We start from the raw sequence: 15,625 nt of genomic DNA on the forward strand, positions 1-15,625 counted from the left end.
GTTCCCATTGTGCGGCATCCTCCTCGCGGCCTCCATGTTAATAACCTGATCATTCCATTTTCCCCTTCAACTGCCGGCTGCAGCAGCGAGAGGAGACAAAAACCCGGGCCCATGTGCGGCAGCTGTAGGCACTGAACTGTGAAGCCACTGGGGATTTATAAACTAATCTGTAACACAACACTGCCTTGTTTTTACAAGTGAGAGGCCACATTTGCGCAGACCTGATCTTTTCTTGCAATAAACTGGGAGCTTGGGAGAGTTAGAGAGTTAGGAAGAATGAAAACAAGGTATCTTATCATTTGCTTGGAAATGTTTTTTCAAGTATTTCCATAGTCCCTCCCCGCTCAACTCGAGAGACAGGTAATGGTTAATTTTCAAGTGCCATGCACATGAAAAATGAAGATAAATTCTTATCACTACCAGAAAATAAATTATACTTTAATAAAAATCTCTTGGTCCCAAAGTGTTTTCTCGGGGGTTTCTTTATACAAAGGGAAGAATTCTTGGGATGGAAAATAAACCATCTGTGGAAAAATTAGTCTCCCATTTCTGCGTCTTTTGACAGAACCAAATAAGTCTCTGGTGAACTCTTTCAAATGTTTCAAACAGGTATGTTTAACATCTCCCAGGGGAGGCAGTAGCATGGAGACCAATCACTGAGTGGAAAATAAAAACAAAAACCTACATCTGTTAAAAGATGAAGTTCGGAGATAGCCAGACCTTAAGGAAGACAGCACCTGCTGTTCTGCTGGAAGGATGAACTGCATTGTGGGAAGCTGCCGCTTGAAAGAAGACAGGTGACAGCTGAGTGGTATCTCCACTTATGACACTTGGAATGTCTCACACAACATTCATTGCCACATTTGATTTATATGCGCTGTTATAATCTGCACTCATTACAATCACTTACAACAACACTATAGGCTCGTTATGGACTGTGTGCTGTCTGCCATCGGTCTTTTAAGAAGTGTGGTGCTCAATTTGCCCACTGACATGCAAGGTCTTGACCTTGAAGCTATTAGGGAGTGGATTAGACACAAGTGTGATTATGTGTGCAGACATAAGCAAACCAAATTAATTTCTGGCATAAGGATATAGCCAACAAGGCCCTGTTCTTAGGGCAGCAGAGAACTTCCTCAAATCCCTGATGGGCTGAGCTAATGGCATGTTTAAGGGAACCCAGTTTGGAAGACGAAGCGCATTCATGGTATTTAGAGGGTTATTAATCTAGTTTCCCCACAAAGTGTTTGCTTGGCTGATCAGATTAAGGGATGGAGCCTTCAACGGTGCACCCCCACCACAGCAGGCCCCAAGAAATCTGTGATACTTCACAGCCTCGGCCATATTGCACCATGTGTACCCAGCTGCTTCAATAATTAGCTTATGAATGTATCAGCTGGTTCTGTGATTTTTATAAATAATAACTAAGCCACGGAGCAGAAAGCTTGTTGAGAGCCCCACACGAGCACAGAGTGGCGAGGAGCTCCTAACTCTAATTTGCTCTACAAAATGCTGATATTCCCACCAGCAGGACTCCTGCGATGCCATTTATAAATATTTATTTCTTATCTGAAACGGCAATGCATTTTTGTTTTGGCCAGTTTTCTTCTCGGCAGCCATGACTGGCTGTCTCCTCACTTGGACTCACTTGTTCCACACAGTCGCGTGCTATCTTCCTCACTTCCCATCCGACCCATCCTCCTTTTGTTCGTAACATCCCTCCAGGAGGCCATTTAGGCACTGGTCTCTGTTTTCTCAATAGAGCCTCGTATTTGCTTGTGTGGTGGCTAATGATTGTGTCGAGAAGTGCCGTGCTCTTGCATGGACGTATACCTGTGTAACTGTAAGCGAACCCATCACAGAAGAAATAAAGGGTCCCTATGTAGGGATTTTTTTTTCTTCATTTATATAATTTCTGCATGCCATCCAAGAAAGTTTTGCAGTATCGGGCAAAAAAAAAAAAAAAAGTGTAAATGTCAAATAAAACAGTGACAGATGACTGTATTCTCTATTGAATAGCACTGTTTCTGTCATGCATGTTCAATGGGAACTCATGAATTATTAATAAACAAATCTCCTTTTTCTGTTAAAATTCTCAAGTAGGGTTTTTTGTTGTTGCTCCCCGTGCATTATGTGGAGCATTCCTGGAGAATTTTCATGTTCAAACACTAACACAGTTCATCTGGTCTCCTGGCCCCCAGCAGCACCTACCTAGGTCCTTCTCTATGGCTTTTCTCCTAGTCTGATTTTAAGTTCTGATTGGAGATTGGCTGACTATTCATGCAGTCCAGTTAGATTTTATAGTCTAAGAAACTGGGATTCTATGTTTCAAGTGTCCAAGCCCAGTTTAGAATGGCAGACAGCATTCACATTTGCAGCCCAGAGATCTGACTTCTCAGTTCTTGCCCTGCCCTGAAGTAACTGGGTGATCTCTGAGTAAGTAGCTGCTCTGTTGAAGCCTCTGAGTATTAAAGGGGCGCCTTACAAAAAACGATGGTGTCCCCAGGCTCTACTATCTATGGTCTGTTATCTCGCTCCTGTCAAGAACACCAGGTAGAAATCAGGCCCTCAGATTTTAAAGATACAAGGAAGAGATGACCTTGACTCACCACCTAATATTAGTGTTAGGAAGCGCCAATTGGTCCAGACCAGCTTTGCTGGTACTATTTTTTTTTTTTAAACATTGCTCTGTCTAAAATGAGTTCTAAAAAGAAGTTTAAAAAATTCCAGAGACCAGTAGAACTTACATGGGAGAATACACGTGGAGCCCATGTATGTGATTCCAGTGAATTCACCTTTCCAGTTAGAAGCCAGTGAAGGGCCACCACTTTGAAGACTGCTTCCTTGAAACCAATGGTTAATGAGTTCCTTAACACTCAGCACATAAGCAAATAGTATTTATTAACATTATATTTCAGCAGTCTCCTTAGCCTCTTAAGCAAATTTCTCTTGGTAGAGAAACAAGTCTGACAAGCCTTTGCGACACTGCAGGTGAGGTGGCACTCAAGCCAGTGAAGACATCATTTGTTTAAGACCCACATGTGTGAGAGAGTCAGTTGCCATCCTAAATTTACAAAGCAAATCATGCTATAAATGTATTAGGACTCTGTGCTCCTTGAAAAAAAAAATGTCCTTCCAATTCTTTTTGGAAGACAAGTAATTCACAGTCTATCTTTTAGAAAAGAGCGGTTTGTTGATGAGTTCCATGAAGGAAGCAACCAGTAGCTCACAGTGCAAGACCATTGGAAGAGGCAGTGAGAAGAGCAAGTTACTCCTGTTTGCTCACTCCTCAGCAATTCCCCTGGGTGACCCTATTCTCCAGCCACAGGAAATTACTCAGTCCCTGAAGACATTTGGTACATTCATATTCCCACCTCCATGCTTTGCCACGCTACCCTCTTTAGCGTGATGTCTTCTGCCCAGATCTCTGAGCAGAAGGGGAGGGGGGCTATACCTTCATCAGAAAGGCTGGCCTCTTCTTGAAGGCAATCAATAGCAAGGTCATGCTCCTTGATCACTAGAGTGGGGTACTCCTCGTACACAGTAGATGCCATGCAGGTGCTAGTTAGACTGGACTGATGCTACTGGGTCATAGAGAAAGTAGCACACGGGGACTATTTTGTCATCTCAAAGTCAGCTCTTGATAAAGAGGAGCACAAATGTTCAAAAGCAGCCCTAGCAAGCTCACATCACCAATATGGGACATCTCATCCTAATGCTATAGCCTCAGGGAGCTACTGAAGGCATTTTAACTGATAAGACAGAGAATTAACTCTTAACCCTTCTTTCTTTTCTTGTCACACTCTTTTCTATTTAGCATGGCATCTTTAGTGGGTAGGGAGGTGGTCAAGTACACCACTTAGCCTAATACCATTTTTGTTCATACTGAGACCACATGGTTGGATGGTCAACAAAACCTACACGACCTGATGGTGAAGGGCGTCCTGCCTGAGCTACGTCATTTGGGAGGCTGACTCTACAATGAATGGTATGCATCACCAACACCAAACCAACCATTTAACAATCTGCTTTTACCCTTTTGAACACTTTCTTTGTATGTGTGCACTGGTGTGAGCTTGCCGTTACTGCTCACATTGGAAGGTCCTTACAGTTTTCCTGGGACAAAGCAAAATGGAGAATGGCAGTATCTATTTCAGCTCTTAATTACCACAGGCTGAAAGTGTTCAAATGACCGCAACATGGATGGAACATTAATAAGGCCTAGCTTGAGGGGGACTTCATCAGACATGAGTTTGAATTTACTCTCTAAACCGTGGGTCTAAGTGATAAGGGAGATGAAGGGGGCCCAGCAGACGAGGAGCTGTCCGTAGAGTCCTGTCCATGGTACTGAAATGCCCGTGTATGGGGTTGCTAATTTCCCTGAATCAAGACAGGACAGGTGGTTAGGACTAGCAGGTCTACCATTCCTCCTGTCCTCTTACTTACAACAACAACAACAATATTCCAGCACTGGGAAGGCAGAGGGAGGAAGTGGAAAGCCTTAAGCCAGTGTGTGTGCGCATGTGCACTCTTACATGTGTGGAGGTCAGAGGTTGATAACTCATGGATTTTCTCCTTACACTATGTGGGTCCTGGGGATCAGACATAGGTTCTCAGTGCTCCTACCTCAACAGCTCTAAATTTTCCAGAATAAATACAAACTGTTACTGAACACAAGCTCATGGCTTTCTTTGGTCTCCAACAAAAGAAGCAAATGTTGCCCCTGGTGATCCCAGCAGGCAGGGCCTTGTCATGGTGATGACCCCCCACCCTGTTTCCAATGTGTCTCGGGGTGGGCAGGAAGCCGGGATACTGGTGAGTGAGCTCCAGCTCCTAAGCAGGAAGTCGCACCACCCTTCCGCTCCTCTAGGAACTCTAATGAATGGGAAACGCAGCAAATGAACAGTTCCTCCGAGTGACTCAAGCTTCTTGCTGAAGAAATGTAACAGGCCATTTCCTCACCCACATCTTCGATACAGAAAATGTCAGCATATGTAACCAAAAGGGAATGTTTTCCGAGTGTCTTAAAGGAAAATTCGTATTATTAACCACAGACGGTTCGCTTTCTAAATGGAAGCACAGAAAGTCCCCAAACAAACTTTTGTAACTGTGAAAGGGTTTCTCTTCAGCTGGTTGAGACTCTCCTGAAGTGTGAAATGAGCCAGATAATATTCTGCTCTTGTTTCTTCGTCACTGAATTCTCTTTTCGTGAATCCAATAAGTGTCTATTAAAATAAATAACCCCCCTAATGATTCAAGAGAACCTAATCAAGAAAGCTGAAATAGATAAGAGGCTAAATACAGGGAGACCTGTCAAGGGCTTCAGTGAATCTCTGCTGAGAATGTCATCTAAACGACACCCTCCCCCCCAAAAAAGGAATGTACTGAGCATTTGGTTACAGTTCAAGGTTAATTACGGTCTACCTTGTATGAGGCAAGTAAGTGCAAACGATCGGCTGCTTTTTCTAGTGTCCAAAATTGTATACTAAGCCCTAAGCTGAATTTTCATGGGGAACAATTTTCAGCTTTCTCTGGGATGCCTTACGCCTATCTCTCACATTTCTGTGGATGTGTTTACAGAGATTGAGTCTGTAATTGAGAGTAATGAAAATTTTGTTTCAGAACAATTCTTTAACCTCTGCTGTGCAGGGCTCAAATCAAGAGGGGATGACATGAAAAACGTGCTGCCTCTATTGCCAGAAATACATGGGAATCTGCTCAATTACACAAGCAATGGAGAGTTACTTTGCTGTTTTGTGCAAATGTATATACATACATATTGTGTAAATGTATATACATGTTGTATATGGGTACAACAACATAAAAAAAGTCATCCATATGTGTACAAAAGAGTAAATGTGAAACCTTGTAGTTTCCACTCATACTAGACACGTATTAGTAGCAAAATGTGTCATACTACGACATCACACAAAAGACCACCATGACGCTTCCACCACACCCCTCACTTGAGGTTCAAACATGTTAGACTTTCTGTTAGGCAAACTTCCTCCAGAACTCAGGAAGGCAGGGACATGCACAGAGACAAAACAACCTGGGGAAACCTTGTGCTAAAGCAGGGCACGGACTCCATGGTGGCAAGCTAACAGTGGCGCACAATTTGAAGGGGGTAGGGCTGCTGGCAGATGCTCACTCACACAACATAGCCTAGGCCCTTAGCTTGCTTCCTCCTTGTCCTGACCCTATGAAAATAACACAACAGTTTCCATAGCAACATTGCCGGAAGCACTCATAGGCACCCATGTTCTTCTCTGGAAGAACCATGGCATAACAGGGCTTGTGAGAGTTCAGAGAAGAGCCTTTAAAAGGAAAGCCAGATTTGCTTCAAAGTCACACCCTCATTTCCAAAGGAACTACACCATAAACAGGCAAAATATCTCAACTCAAAATACAGTGGAGAGAGAGAGAGCGCGCTTAAAACCAGGACAGACTTTAAAGACATTCCAATTTTAAGAAATTCATGAGACCTATGATCAGTTTTCATTAGCTGACAATACCATTAAACAATAAGAACAAATAAACCCACACTAGTTTTATACCATAAACAGAGAGATAAAATGAAGACATTTCCTCATTACGAGGTTGCTATCAAAACAAACCCTCCAGGAATGTTTGCAATAGGTTCTCATTCCATCAGGTCATGCCAAGAGAAGGAAGCTTGACAACCAGAGGGCCACCTCGATGTGTGGGCAATCCTGTGCTCACTGCCCTCCTGCTGTGGTTTTCAGGAACCACTTTCACGGGCCTAACAGTGAGGGGTGATTTCCACATACATCGCTTGGGCGGTCTTCGTTGCTGAATAGAGCGACTGAATTGTTGCATGTGTACCCAACCTGACAAGAGCAGAGTGTGCTCCCGGAGGGGCTGTCTCAGAGACCCTTGTACAGGCAAAGCACCCTCGCTATTTTAACCACATCTGCTGAGTGTAAGCGGCAAAACAAAACCAAGAGCCCTGAGACTGACACCAACTCATCTCATACGTGGTACCTTCTGGCCCACGCTTCCCGGCACTTGCCACACCACCACAGAAAAAATCAGCACAGCCACGTATATATTTCCAACACTCTCCCAAGGATGCTATCCCCAAAAGGGAATCATAAAATGATGTTAAATCATTTCTTCTGAATGTATACAAAATGGCAACATTTAGACTCGTGTAACATAAAGGCTAAGAAACTACAATAGTGAAACTAAAAAAAAAAAATTAATTTTATATGTTTACTCTCCCACATGAAAATATTGCCTTTATTACAAGAACTATGACATACTTTTTAAATGTCTACACTACTCAAAGCAATAAATATGTTCCATAAAATCCCTGAGAAAACCCTAATGGTTGGTGTGAAGAGTAGCTCAGTGGTTGAAGCCTCCTTGGCAAACATGAGACCTCAATTCAATCTCTGGGACCAGGAAACAAACAAGCAAACAACTTTCAAATGCATTCATCATAGAAGTAGCGAAACAAACTCTAAATTTGTAAGGAACTAAAAAAATAAAAATCTCCAAAGAGCCAAAAGCCAGAGGCATCAGAGTTCCTGATTTAAGATTCTACTACAGGAGCTAAGGCCATACCTCAGTGATAAAGCACTTGCCTGCTGCACACAGGGCCCTGGGGTTGATCTTCAGTATCTCCAATGAATGAACAAACTTTTGTTACAAAGCTATAGTAGTCAAAACTGCAGACTGTTGCAAACATAAACCCATAGGATCATGAAACAGAACAGAGGGCTGGAAAATAAGTCCAAATATACACAACATTTTTTTTTCAACTAGGACACCAAAAAGACCCAATGGGGATATGGAAGGTTAGTGGGATAGAGAGTTCAAGGCCAGCTATGTACTGAGACCCTATGAATCAGCCAGCCAACTAACCAATCAATCATTAGAAAGTGTTCCAGAAAACTAGATCTCCATATCTAGAAGAATGACAGTGGACCCTTATGCCACATAAAAATCAACTTGAATTGGTGGGAGGAAGACACAAATCTAAGAAAATAAACAGGCAAATCAAACTACAATTTGTTAGGCTGTTAGTTGAAAACTCAGAATACACATTTGTAATAGAAACATATTAGTATGGCATAAAGGTCAATATAGAGAATCTACTTACTCCTAGTCCATGTGAAGCATAGAGCACACTGCAACCCACTAACATGCAGAATGAACACCCTGGAACCCACTCAGGTGCAGAACATAGGTTTTACGGGAATAAGACAGGAGAACTTTTCCCTGAATCTAGAAACTCCTCCCCCCTCCCTAGCTACAGAGGGCTCACAGTCCTGCCTCCTCCTCTGCCCTTGCACTGGGGAGAAGACCCTCCCAACTGCATCCTCCTGGTTTATAGCTGCAGCAGCTCCCAGGCTAGAGGAGATGTGGGTGTGAGCATTCCAGGATCCCTGGGAGTCTTCAACCCTGGGTGGGAGGACATCCTGCAAGTGCCATTTTACTCCCTCTGGGTCCCTGTTGTTTCCTGATCACCATTCCTTTAACCCAGCAGCCTCCATCTTTTCCTTCCTCAGCATACAGGGTGGTGTTCACCACTGTCTTTAATAACTGATTACAGCAACTCATACCAAAGGGTGAATGGGTCTACTAGGCAATTCGGCTCTATTTTAAAGTTAACTTCTAATGAAGGGGAGGATTGCTACCCATACCTAAACTTCCAGGCTCCCAGTCTCCTCCAGTTCTTAAAGAGTTCCTAATCAACAATTTCGCTAATTTGACCTCTATATGAATTGAAAGCCCTGGAGAGGCATTTATCTCCCCAGTCACCCTAAGAACTCCCAAGCCCTCCAGAGAAAAATAAGAGGAGAGAAGGTAATGACAGAAAGGAGGAGAACTGCTTTGTTCTCTCGCTTCTTGAAACCCAAAGAAATGGGCGTGTGCACCCCGCATCACGGAGAGGTAAAAATCTGGCTCAGAGCCATGCCCACATTATAAAGGAACACTGAATATGTGTGCCAAATCAAGCAATTGAGTCTGCTGTTAGGTGAATCCTCCTGCTTCCAGGGTGGGATTATCTTTTATGCCGAACTGTCTTTGAAGCTATCTTATTGGGCAGGCCCATATTTTAGAAACATCATTCCTGAAACACTTATCTGGTCAGCCATTTGTAATAGAGTTCTCTGTCCAAAAATTAAAAAGAGACCATTCTTCAGATAAAGAGAGAGAGAGAGAGAGAGAGAGAGAGAGAGAAGACTTCCAAGTATCTCATCCCCCCTTATGCTCAATTCCATCTTTTGGAATATTAATCCTCAGAACCCCTTTTCTAGACTCTAGGAAATCAGGACTACTGATTTCTCGGCGAGGCCTCGAAATTGGTAACTGCCAGTTGGCAAACACGGTTCTCCATCAGCCACCTGAAATAATTCAGGGAGACTGAAGAAGACCTTGCTAATTCCGACATCCATGGCGCCACCTCAGCGGGGAGCTTGCGGTCCTTCAGTAGAGCTCTCAGACTCTGGTTTTCGGTTCATAGTTTAACATGCTTATAAAAGAAGGACCAAGTGAGACTTTCAGATCTGCGTCAGGACACAAGTGAGGGTCAGGTTTGCAAAACCAATTGTGCAGCTTTTACACCCACTGCACATTCACACATATGTCCCTTATTACCCAGTGGAAAACCATTAAATGCACAGTAGTTTTGCCAAGTGGCGTTAGCATTTAACAGCTTCTTCGCTTAACAGCTCCAACTCTCATTATATTTTGCCATGTGGTACATGGGACTTTTATGCGTTTAACAGTTTAGGGACGCTCTACAGTGTTTTCTTTTCAAGCATTTTCATCCTATGGTTAGACATATCTTAGCAAACTTAGTTCACTTGTTTTATTGAGGAAGGGAGTCGGAGACATTTGGAAGAATGACTACATGGAAACTGAGAAAGGAAATGGAACATTTCAATCCTCTTCAAACTCCTTTGGTATTCTCTCTCTTTATTAAAAACTGAAGGTAAGTTCCCGTAAAACTGCAGGTCAAAAAAAAAAGTTTATCTGCAAACAATTAGTAGAAACATAACATTAATCATTTTTAAAACTTAATTTTTATCGAACTCCTTCTTGTTTAATAAAATGTGACACCCTGTAATTTAGTGCTATGACACACAGTAGGAACTTAGTACTATAGCACACAGTAGGAACTCAGTAGACTAGCACACACTGTAGAAACTATAGCACACAGCAGATCTGTTAGGGAGAGGGTAGGGACCACTTTACCATTTGCATATGTAGGAATGAAAGCATTTGTCATGCAAAGCTCAAAATCGAAGGACTCTCAAAATTACACTGCAGCTAACTTCCATCCCTTCTACCCTGTCTTAACTGCTTCTCCTCAAGCAGACCTAACCCGGAAGCCGCCCCCTTAAACAACCTGAGGCAGAGGCGTAGAGCCCATCAACTGTTGCTGCTTTCGGAACGGAAGCCAAGCATCTGTGAGCCACTTTCCCCTGAGCATTGCACACGTCCCGCAGCCCTGACGCTCAACGCTTTTACTGGAGAAGCATCTATGTTTTTCTGTTAAAAGATTTTAGCACTTATTCTGGAACCCCCACATGTGTTTTCTCCTGGAAAAACAACTGTATTCCATACGTGATCGAAACACCTGACAATCACAAGGTGTCTCTGGGGATGGGCAAAAGCGGTTATTATAGCAAAGTCAGTCTTTGCCCTGGTGGGAATAGGAAGGCGATGAGCCCTGCTCTAAACGGGTCTGGAGGAAGGGGCTGTTATACACAGGCTAAATTTTCTTTAATTTAAAAAAAAAAAAAATCCATTTCCCAAGAAACAGAAAAAAATGTTTTCAATGACTGCAGGAAGCTTTGCATAAGAAGAGAAATAGTTCAACCCTGATTCTTTACTATCAAATTGTTATTTAAGAGACTGAGGCCAGGTTTTGGCATTGTCTCTGCTCTGAAGTCCAGAGGGAGTTGCCGCAAAGCCATGGGGCAGAAGGCACAACAAGATGGGCTCCCCAGGGCTTATTATTGTTATTATTATTAGAAAAACAGATGTGTTTTTATTGGAGGTGAGGGAGAGCAGTCCCAGCCCTCCATTTTGCTCTTTTAAAAAATCACTCACCTGACTTTTGTTTGCAGCCACTTTGGCAAACAGGGCTTGAGACACCTTGGCCCTTTTCATCTCCTGTTGGATCTCGTCATAAATGGCAGCTGTGATGTTGACGTTGGCGCCGTCCACCTTAATAGGAAGGTCTGTTGTCGGTGTCGAGGTTTTGGCCTACCAAGAGACCATGGAAATAATAATTTAAAAAGTGCTGCATTCAGAGCAACCATCTGTGCAGAAATTATCAGAGGGTTTCAGTCAGCTGATGCCAAACCACATTAGCTACAGAGGGACACTTCCTGTCCATTATTCTAATCAGGTTAATTGTGATTGGAAATAATTGCAATGCATTCCTATAGGACATTCAGAATCCTGTCAGCTCCTGTTTCCTCTCACAGTGTCCTGGTAGCTCACAGGTAGGAAAGCCACCCTGAGCCCCAAAATATGCCATCTATCCGCAAGCAAGCGCACAAAACACGCTCACCTTTTCCTTTGTAAAAATGGCACAACTTACAGAAGGGCCAATTCTTCAAGAAAAAAAAAAAAAACTGAGTAAATGGGTAGAGGTCTCTAAATAATAAATTATTACTCAATTTAATGCACTCCCGTGAGTACCTCTCATCCTTTATTAAGGCTTCATGTATGTTATTTGAGTATGTGCAGTTCCCATCATTACCCCATCATTATGCTACCCAGACAGTTACCTAATTTCACCTAGGAAATCACTGGAAATGAAACAAAATTTCATTTCATAAAACTCGGCTTCAGATGCCTTCCATGCGCAGTTTTCATTTTCTTAAACTCATATTGTGGTTTTATGCATTCTGCCACGCTCGTTTTAATTGAATGATTTCCCATTAGCTTCAGAGACAAATGAAGGACAATGCAGAAGGTGTTGTGCTTCCTGGGGTAGGAATAGCCTAAGACATCTGAGTCAACTGGGTCCAGAAGACTGCCGGAGAGCCGTTGCTTGGTCTGATCCCGAAGCTGCCTACCTGGAAGGTCCAAGCTGATTTCCTAAACTCAGGGACAAGTTCATCCTTTCCCTTGGGTACGTGGGCACTGATGACTAAATGGGCCTAAGTTTGGTTCTTTTCCTCCTCACTCACTCTAAGAGCCCGTAATAAGAATGATGACTGCCAAGCGCAGCTTTCCCTATGTTGATGCTCTGAGCTGCCCTCCCCTAGTCTGGCACTATGCAGGTCTGAGAGAAGACCTCACACATTTGAGACGTGGGGCTGTCACAAGCCTGGTTTGCCTGCTCTAAGTTCCCATGGAGGCTTGGATTCCTGAGAGAGCACGGTGGCACTTGCCATCTTTCTTTGCCCTCCCCATCCCAAATTCTTTGCTGGTTACTGCCAAGTCATTGTGAGTGTAATTTATGGGCTTCTGTGTGCCAGGCCCCCTAGGAAGACTGTTAACTTCTGTTTTATCCTTGTAACTCTTGTAGAAAAAAAAAAATCCAACAGTGAGGTGTCAGCATTTTTATTTGCAGGTAAAGGCTCTAAAATGGAAGTGGTCTTAGCTTGGTATAAAGGTCGTGCAATAGTAGGGGTCATCAATGAACACCATGAACCCAGGCAGTTCAGACTCCAGAGCCTTGGTTCTACTCTGCTACTCCACTCCCACACAAGAGAAGCTGTACTGGCAAGTGTCTTCTTCCCAGACAGGCCAAGCCTCTAGCTTCTTCGAGAAGTTCTCTCTCTTTTTTTTTTCCCTCAAAATCCCCAGTTCTCCCACTGTGTTCTCCTTATTAAGCGAAGGCTATAGCATTTCTTAGCTGTTGTCACCACCTTCGTTATCTTACCTCATGCCTTAACTCATCACTTGGCTAAATCCAAGTGATAACCAGAGTACGTGGGAAGATTCTGGATTCTGGCATCAGTACGACTACAGTTCCAATCCCCACTCTACCACTCAGCCATGGGAACTAACTTCCATAGAAGCCTGTTTCCTCATTGGAAACATAAGAGCATCACCACAAAATGGTGATGATGGATTCATGCAAAACGTTCATAGTACATGCTGTGCCACTATTGAGTAAATGGCTACTTTCCTCCTGGGTCATCTTGTTACCAAGAACACTGAAGGACACTTGGCCGCTGAGGGATTACAAGAAATGACTGGAGGTTTAATTTCAAATCTGAAATGTGTTCAATGTATTGTTAAACTGATAATCAAGTACTTGGGGGGTATAGAGAAGGATGTGTGTAAAGCTGCCTGTGTGTACAAAGTTACTGGCTCCAAGGGAGGGCTGTGTGGTTCTCACTCACATCCAACCTCAATTCCTCTATGGGAATTTGCATCATTTTTTTTTTCCAGTTGTAATCAGGGCCTCATGTAGTTTATGCTGGCCTTGAACTTGCTTTGTAACTATTAACCTTGAATTTCTGACCCTCCCGCTTTTATTTTACCTCCTAAGGGCTGTGATTGCAGGCACGTGTCACTGTTTCCTGGTTTTCTGCTGTTGTTGTTTGTACAAAGCATTTTTATTACTGAGACACGTCAGAAAGAAATTAAATACATGGGTACATAGGTATGCATGAAGTGTTTGAAAGATTCTAATAACTCTCTTTTTCCTAGCCTTCAGCAGCAGATCTAGAATAAAATGTACAGACATGGCTCGGGCACTATAATCCTCAAAAGTATGTCTGAATATTTCATATGTATTTTCAGAAATCAGAAAACTGTAAAATTAAGGGTTCCCGAGGGGAACCTTTACCTATAAAATTTCAGGATGGGATTCCAATTCAGACAAAAACAAAAACAAAAAAGAAAAACATTGCCATCATGTGAAGCCATATTAAGCCTGACACACCTTGGAAGTCTCGCAAAAGGTGCTGAAGATACAAACTTGTTAGGAAAATATTGCAAAAACACCAAAACCAAAACGGGCTGATCTGTGCTGTTTCCTAACAAGACCTAGTGGCACAGCCTTCCTGGAGAAAGGGACATGTAGTAGGAAATATGGCTAGACTCTCCAATAATGGCTGAACAGCCTCTAAACATACAAAAAATACTAATGAATTCACTAGCAGTGAATAGTGCAAATTACCAATGTCCCAACAACAGTCCACTGTGTACTCCCTGATATTTAAAAAGAAATAAATTAAAAGGCTTGGTTGTACATGCCCAAAGTAAGCGATGGAGACTTTAACAACAGATATGACTCATAACTTACTAAAGACTAAAGGGTAATGCAGTTCGGCAGGGCATGACAGAAAATGACCTTCAGTTACAGATCTACTGTAGGGTGCAAAAATATGCAATCAAGATATGTGGGAAGAAAATGATGATATCCTTGTGACGGCTCTAATACTCTAATAACAGAATAAAGTTCTGACTCTGTGTTTAATCAGCTTCTGGGAACTGCTCAGAAAACAAACTAGTAAGACGAAACCTACGGTATCTGGGCAAAGCAACCTTTTATTTTGAAGTGCTCAGTTTCCCGTTTTGCACAAACGGGTATATGCCGACTTGCTGGATGGCTTTGAGAACCAGCACTCAGAATTTATGGATCCCAGAGAATGGGATGGTTTTCTCTGTGTCAGCAAAGCAGGGGGAGTAGGCAGTAGGAAAGAAGTGGCTTGCACCTGACCCTGCCTACCTGAGTTCTGAACGCGTAAGAAATGCGTAGATAGGAAAACCGGAAGTCCCCAAATCCTAGGAGTGACAAAAACTGGGGCCTCCAGTCACCAACATCCTTGGCTCTAGCCCAGCTACTGCACTCCCTACACATTAAACTTTTCCACTGTATCTCTATTTTTAAAACGTTCTTATTTTATTTTTAATGGGGAGGAGGGGGGCTAGGTGCACACGAGTGCAGGTGCCCAAGGAAACCAAGGAGGGACTGGATCCTCCTGGAGCTGTAGTAACAAACAAAAGTAATAACCAATCTGAACTGCTGAGCCATGTCTCCAGCCCTCCATTTTGTCTTTCTGAACTGCTTACAGCAGCTTTTCTTGCCCTCAACGATCTACCCCCGACACTGAAGAGAAAAAGCAATTTAAGGGGAACAAAGTGCTTGTTACACAAACTCAGCTTCCACCCAACCCCCACTTCTTCTGAAACTGCATCAACGGATAGGAGCGCACCCCCACCTACTCCTGCCCTGTCCCCCTCACCTGCTTATAAGGAAGAATGGGATTTTGCTGAAGGAAAAGGAATACCGTAGGCATGGGATCGCAGCGTGATACAGCCAAAGGCCATAGCCTTTGTTTGACCTTGTTGGTTTTCAAGAGAAAACAGAGTGGCCCTGAGGCAATGGGTCTGTGAGTGAAGTGTGGAGCGGACAGCTCACCTGTGGGGTTCGGGAGGAGCTGGGGCTGCTTGAGGCAGAGGAGACCATGCTCACATTGGGGTTCATGCTCCGCTCCCGCTCGTCCTGGTAAATGCGATCGCGCTCCACTTCCGGCAGATTGAGGAAGTTCTGCATGGCCCTCAGGTTGACCAGGAGAGACTGAGACGCGGTCCTGGGGTCCTCTTCCTTGCGCAGTATCTCTGACAGTAATCCCTGGTTGGGGGTGGGGGGGAGAGACAGGCAAAGTCAAGT

At 43.4% G+C, this 15,625-nt stretch overlaps 1 protein-coding gene across 4 annotated transcripts in view; it reads right to left on the bottom strand.

Annotated features, from left to right (window-relative positions):
- Positions 1-15,625, bottom strand: part of Satb2 (SATB homeobox 2) — a 175,892-nt gene that overhangs the window by 37,275 nt on the left and 122,992 nt on the right. For all 4 annotated transcript variants that reach the window (XM_021652329.2, XM_060368375.1, XM_021652335.2 and 1 more), the window contains 2 exons: positions 15,374-15,586; positions 11,092-11,247 (listed from right to left, as the gene is read on the bottom strand). In XM_021652329.2, the coding sequence (XP_021508004.1) occupies positions 11,092-11,247; positions 15,374-15,586 (369 nt within the window). The remainder of the gene's footprint in view (positions 1-11,091; positions 11,248-15,373; positions 15,587-15,625) is intronic.

Source organism: Meriones unguiculatus, chromosome 15, assembly GCF_030254825.1.
Source record: "Meriones unguiculatus strain TT.TT164.6M chromosome 15, Bangor_MerUng_6.1, whole genome shotgun sequence".
Classification (NCBI taxonomy): domain Eukaryota; kingdom Metazoa; phylum Chordata; class Mammalia; order Rodentia; family Muridae; genus Meriones; species Meriones unguiculatus.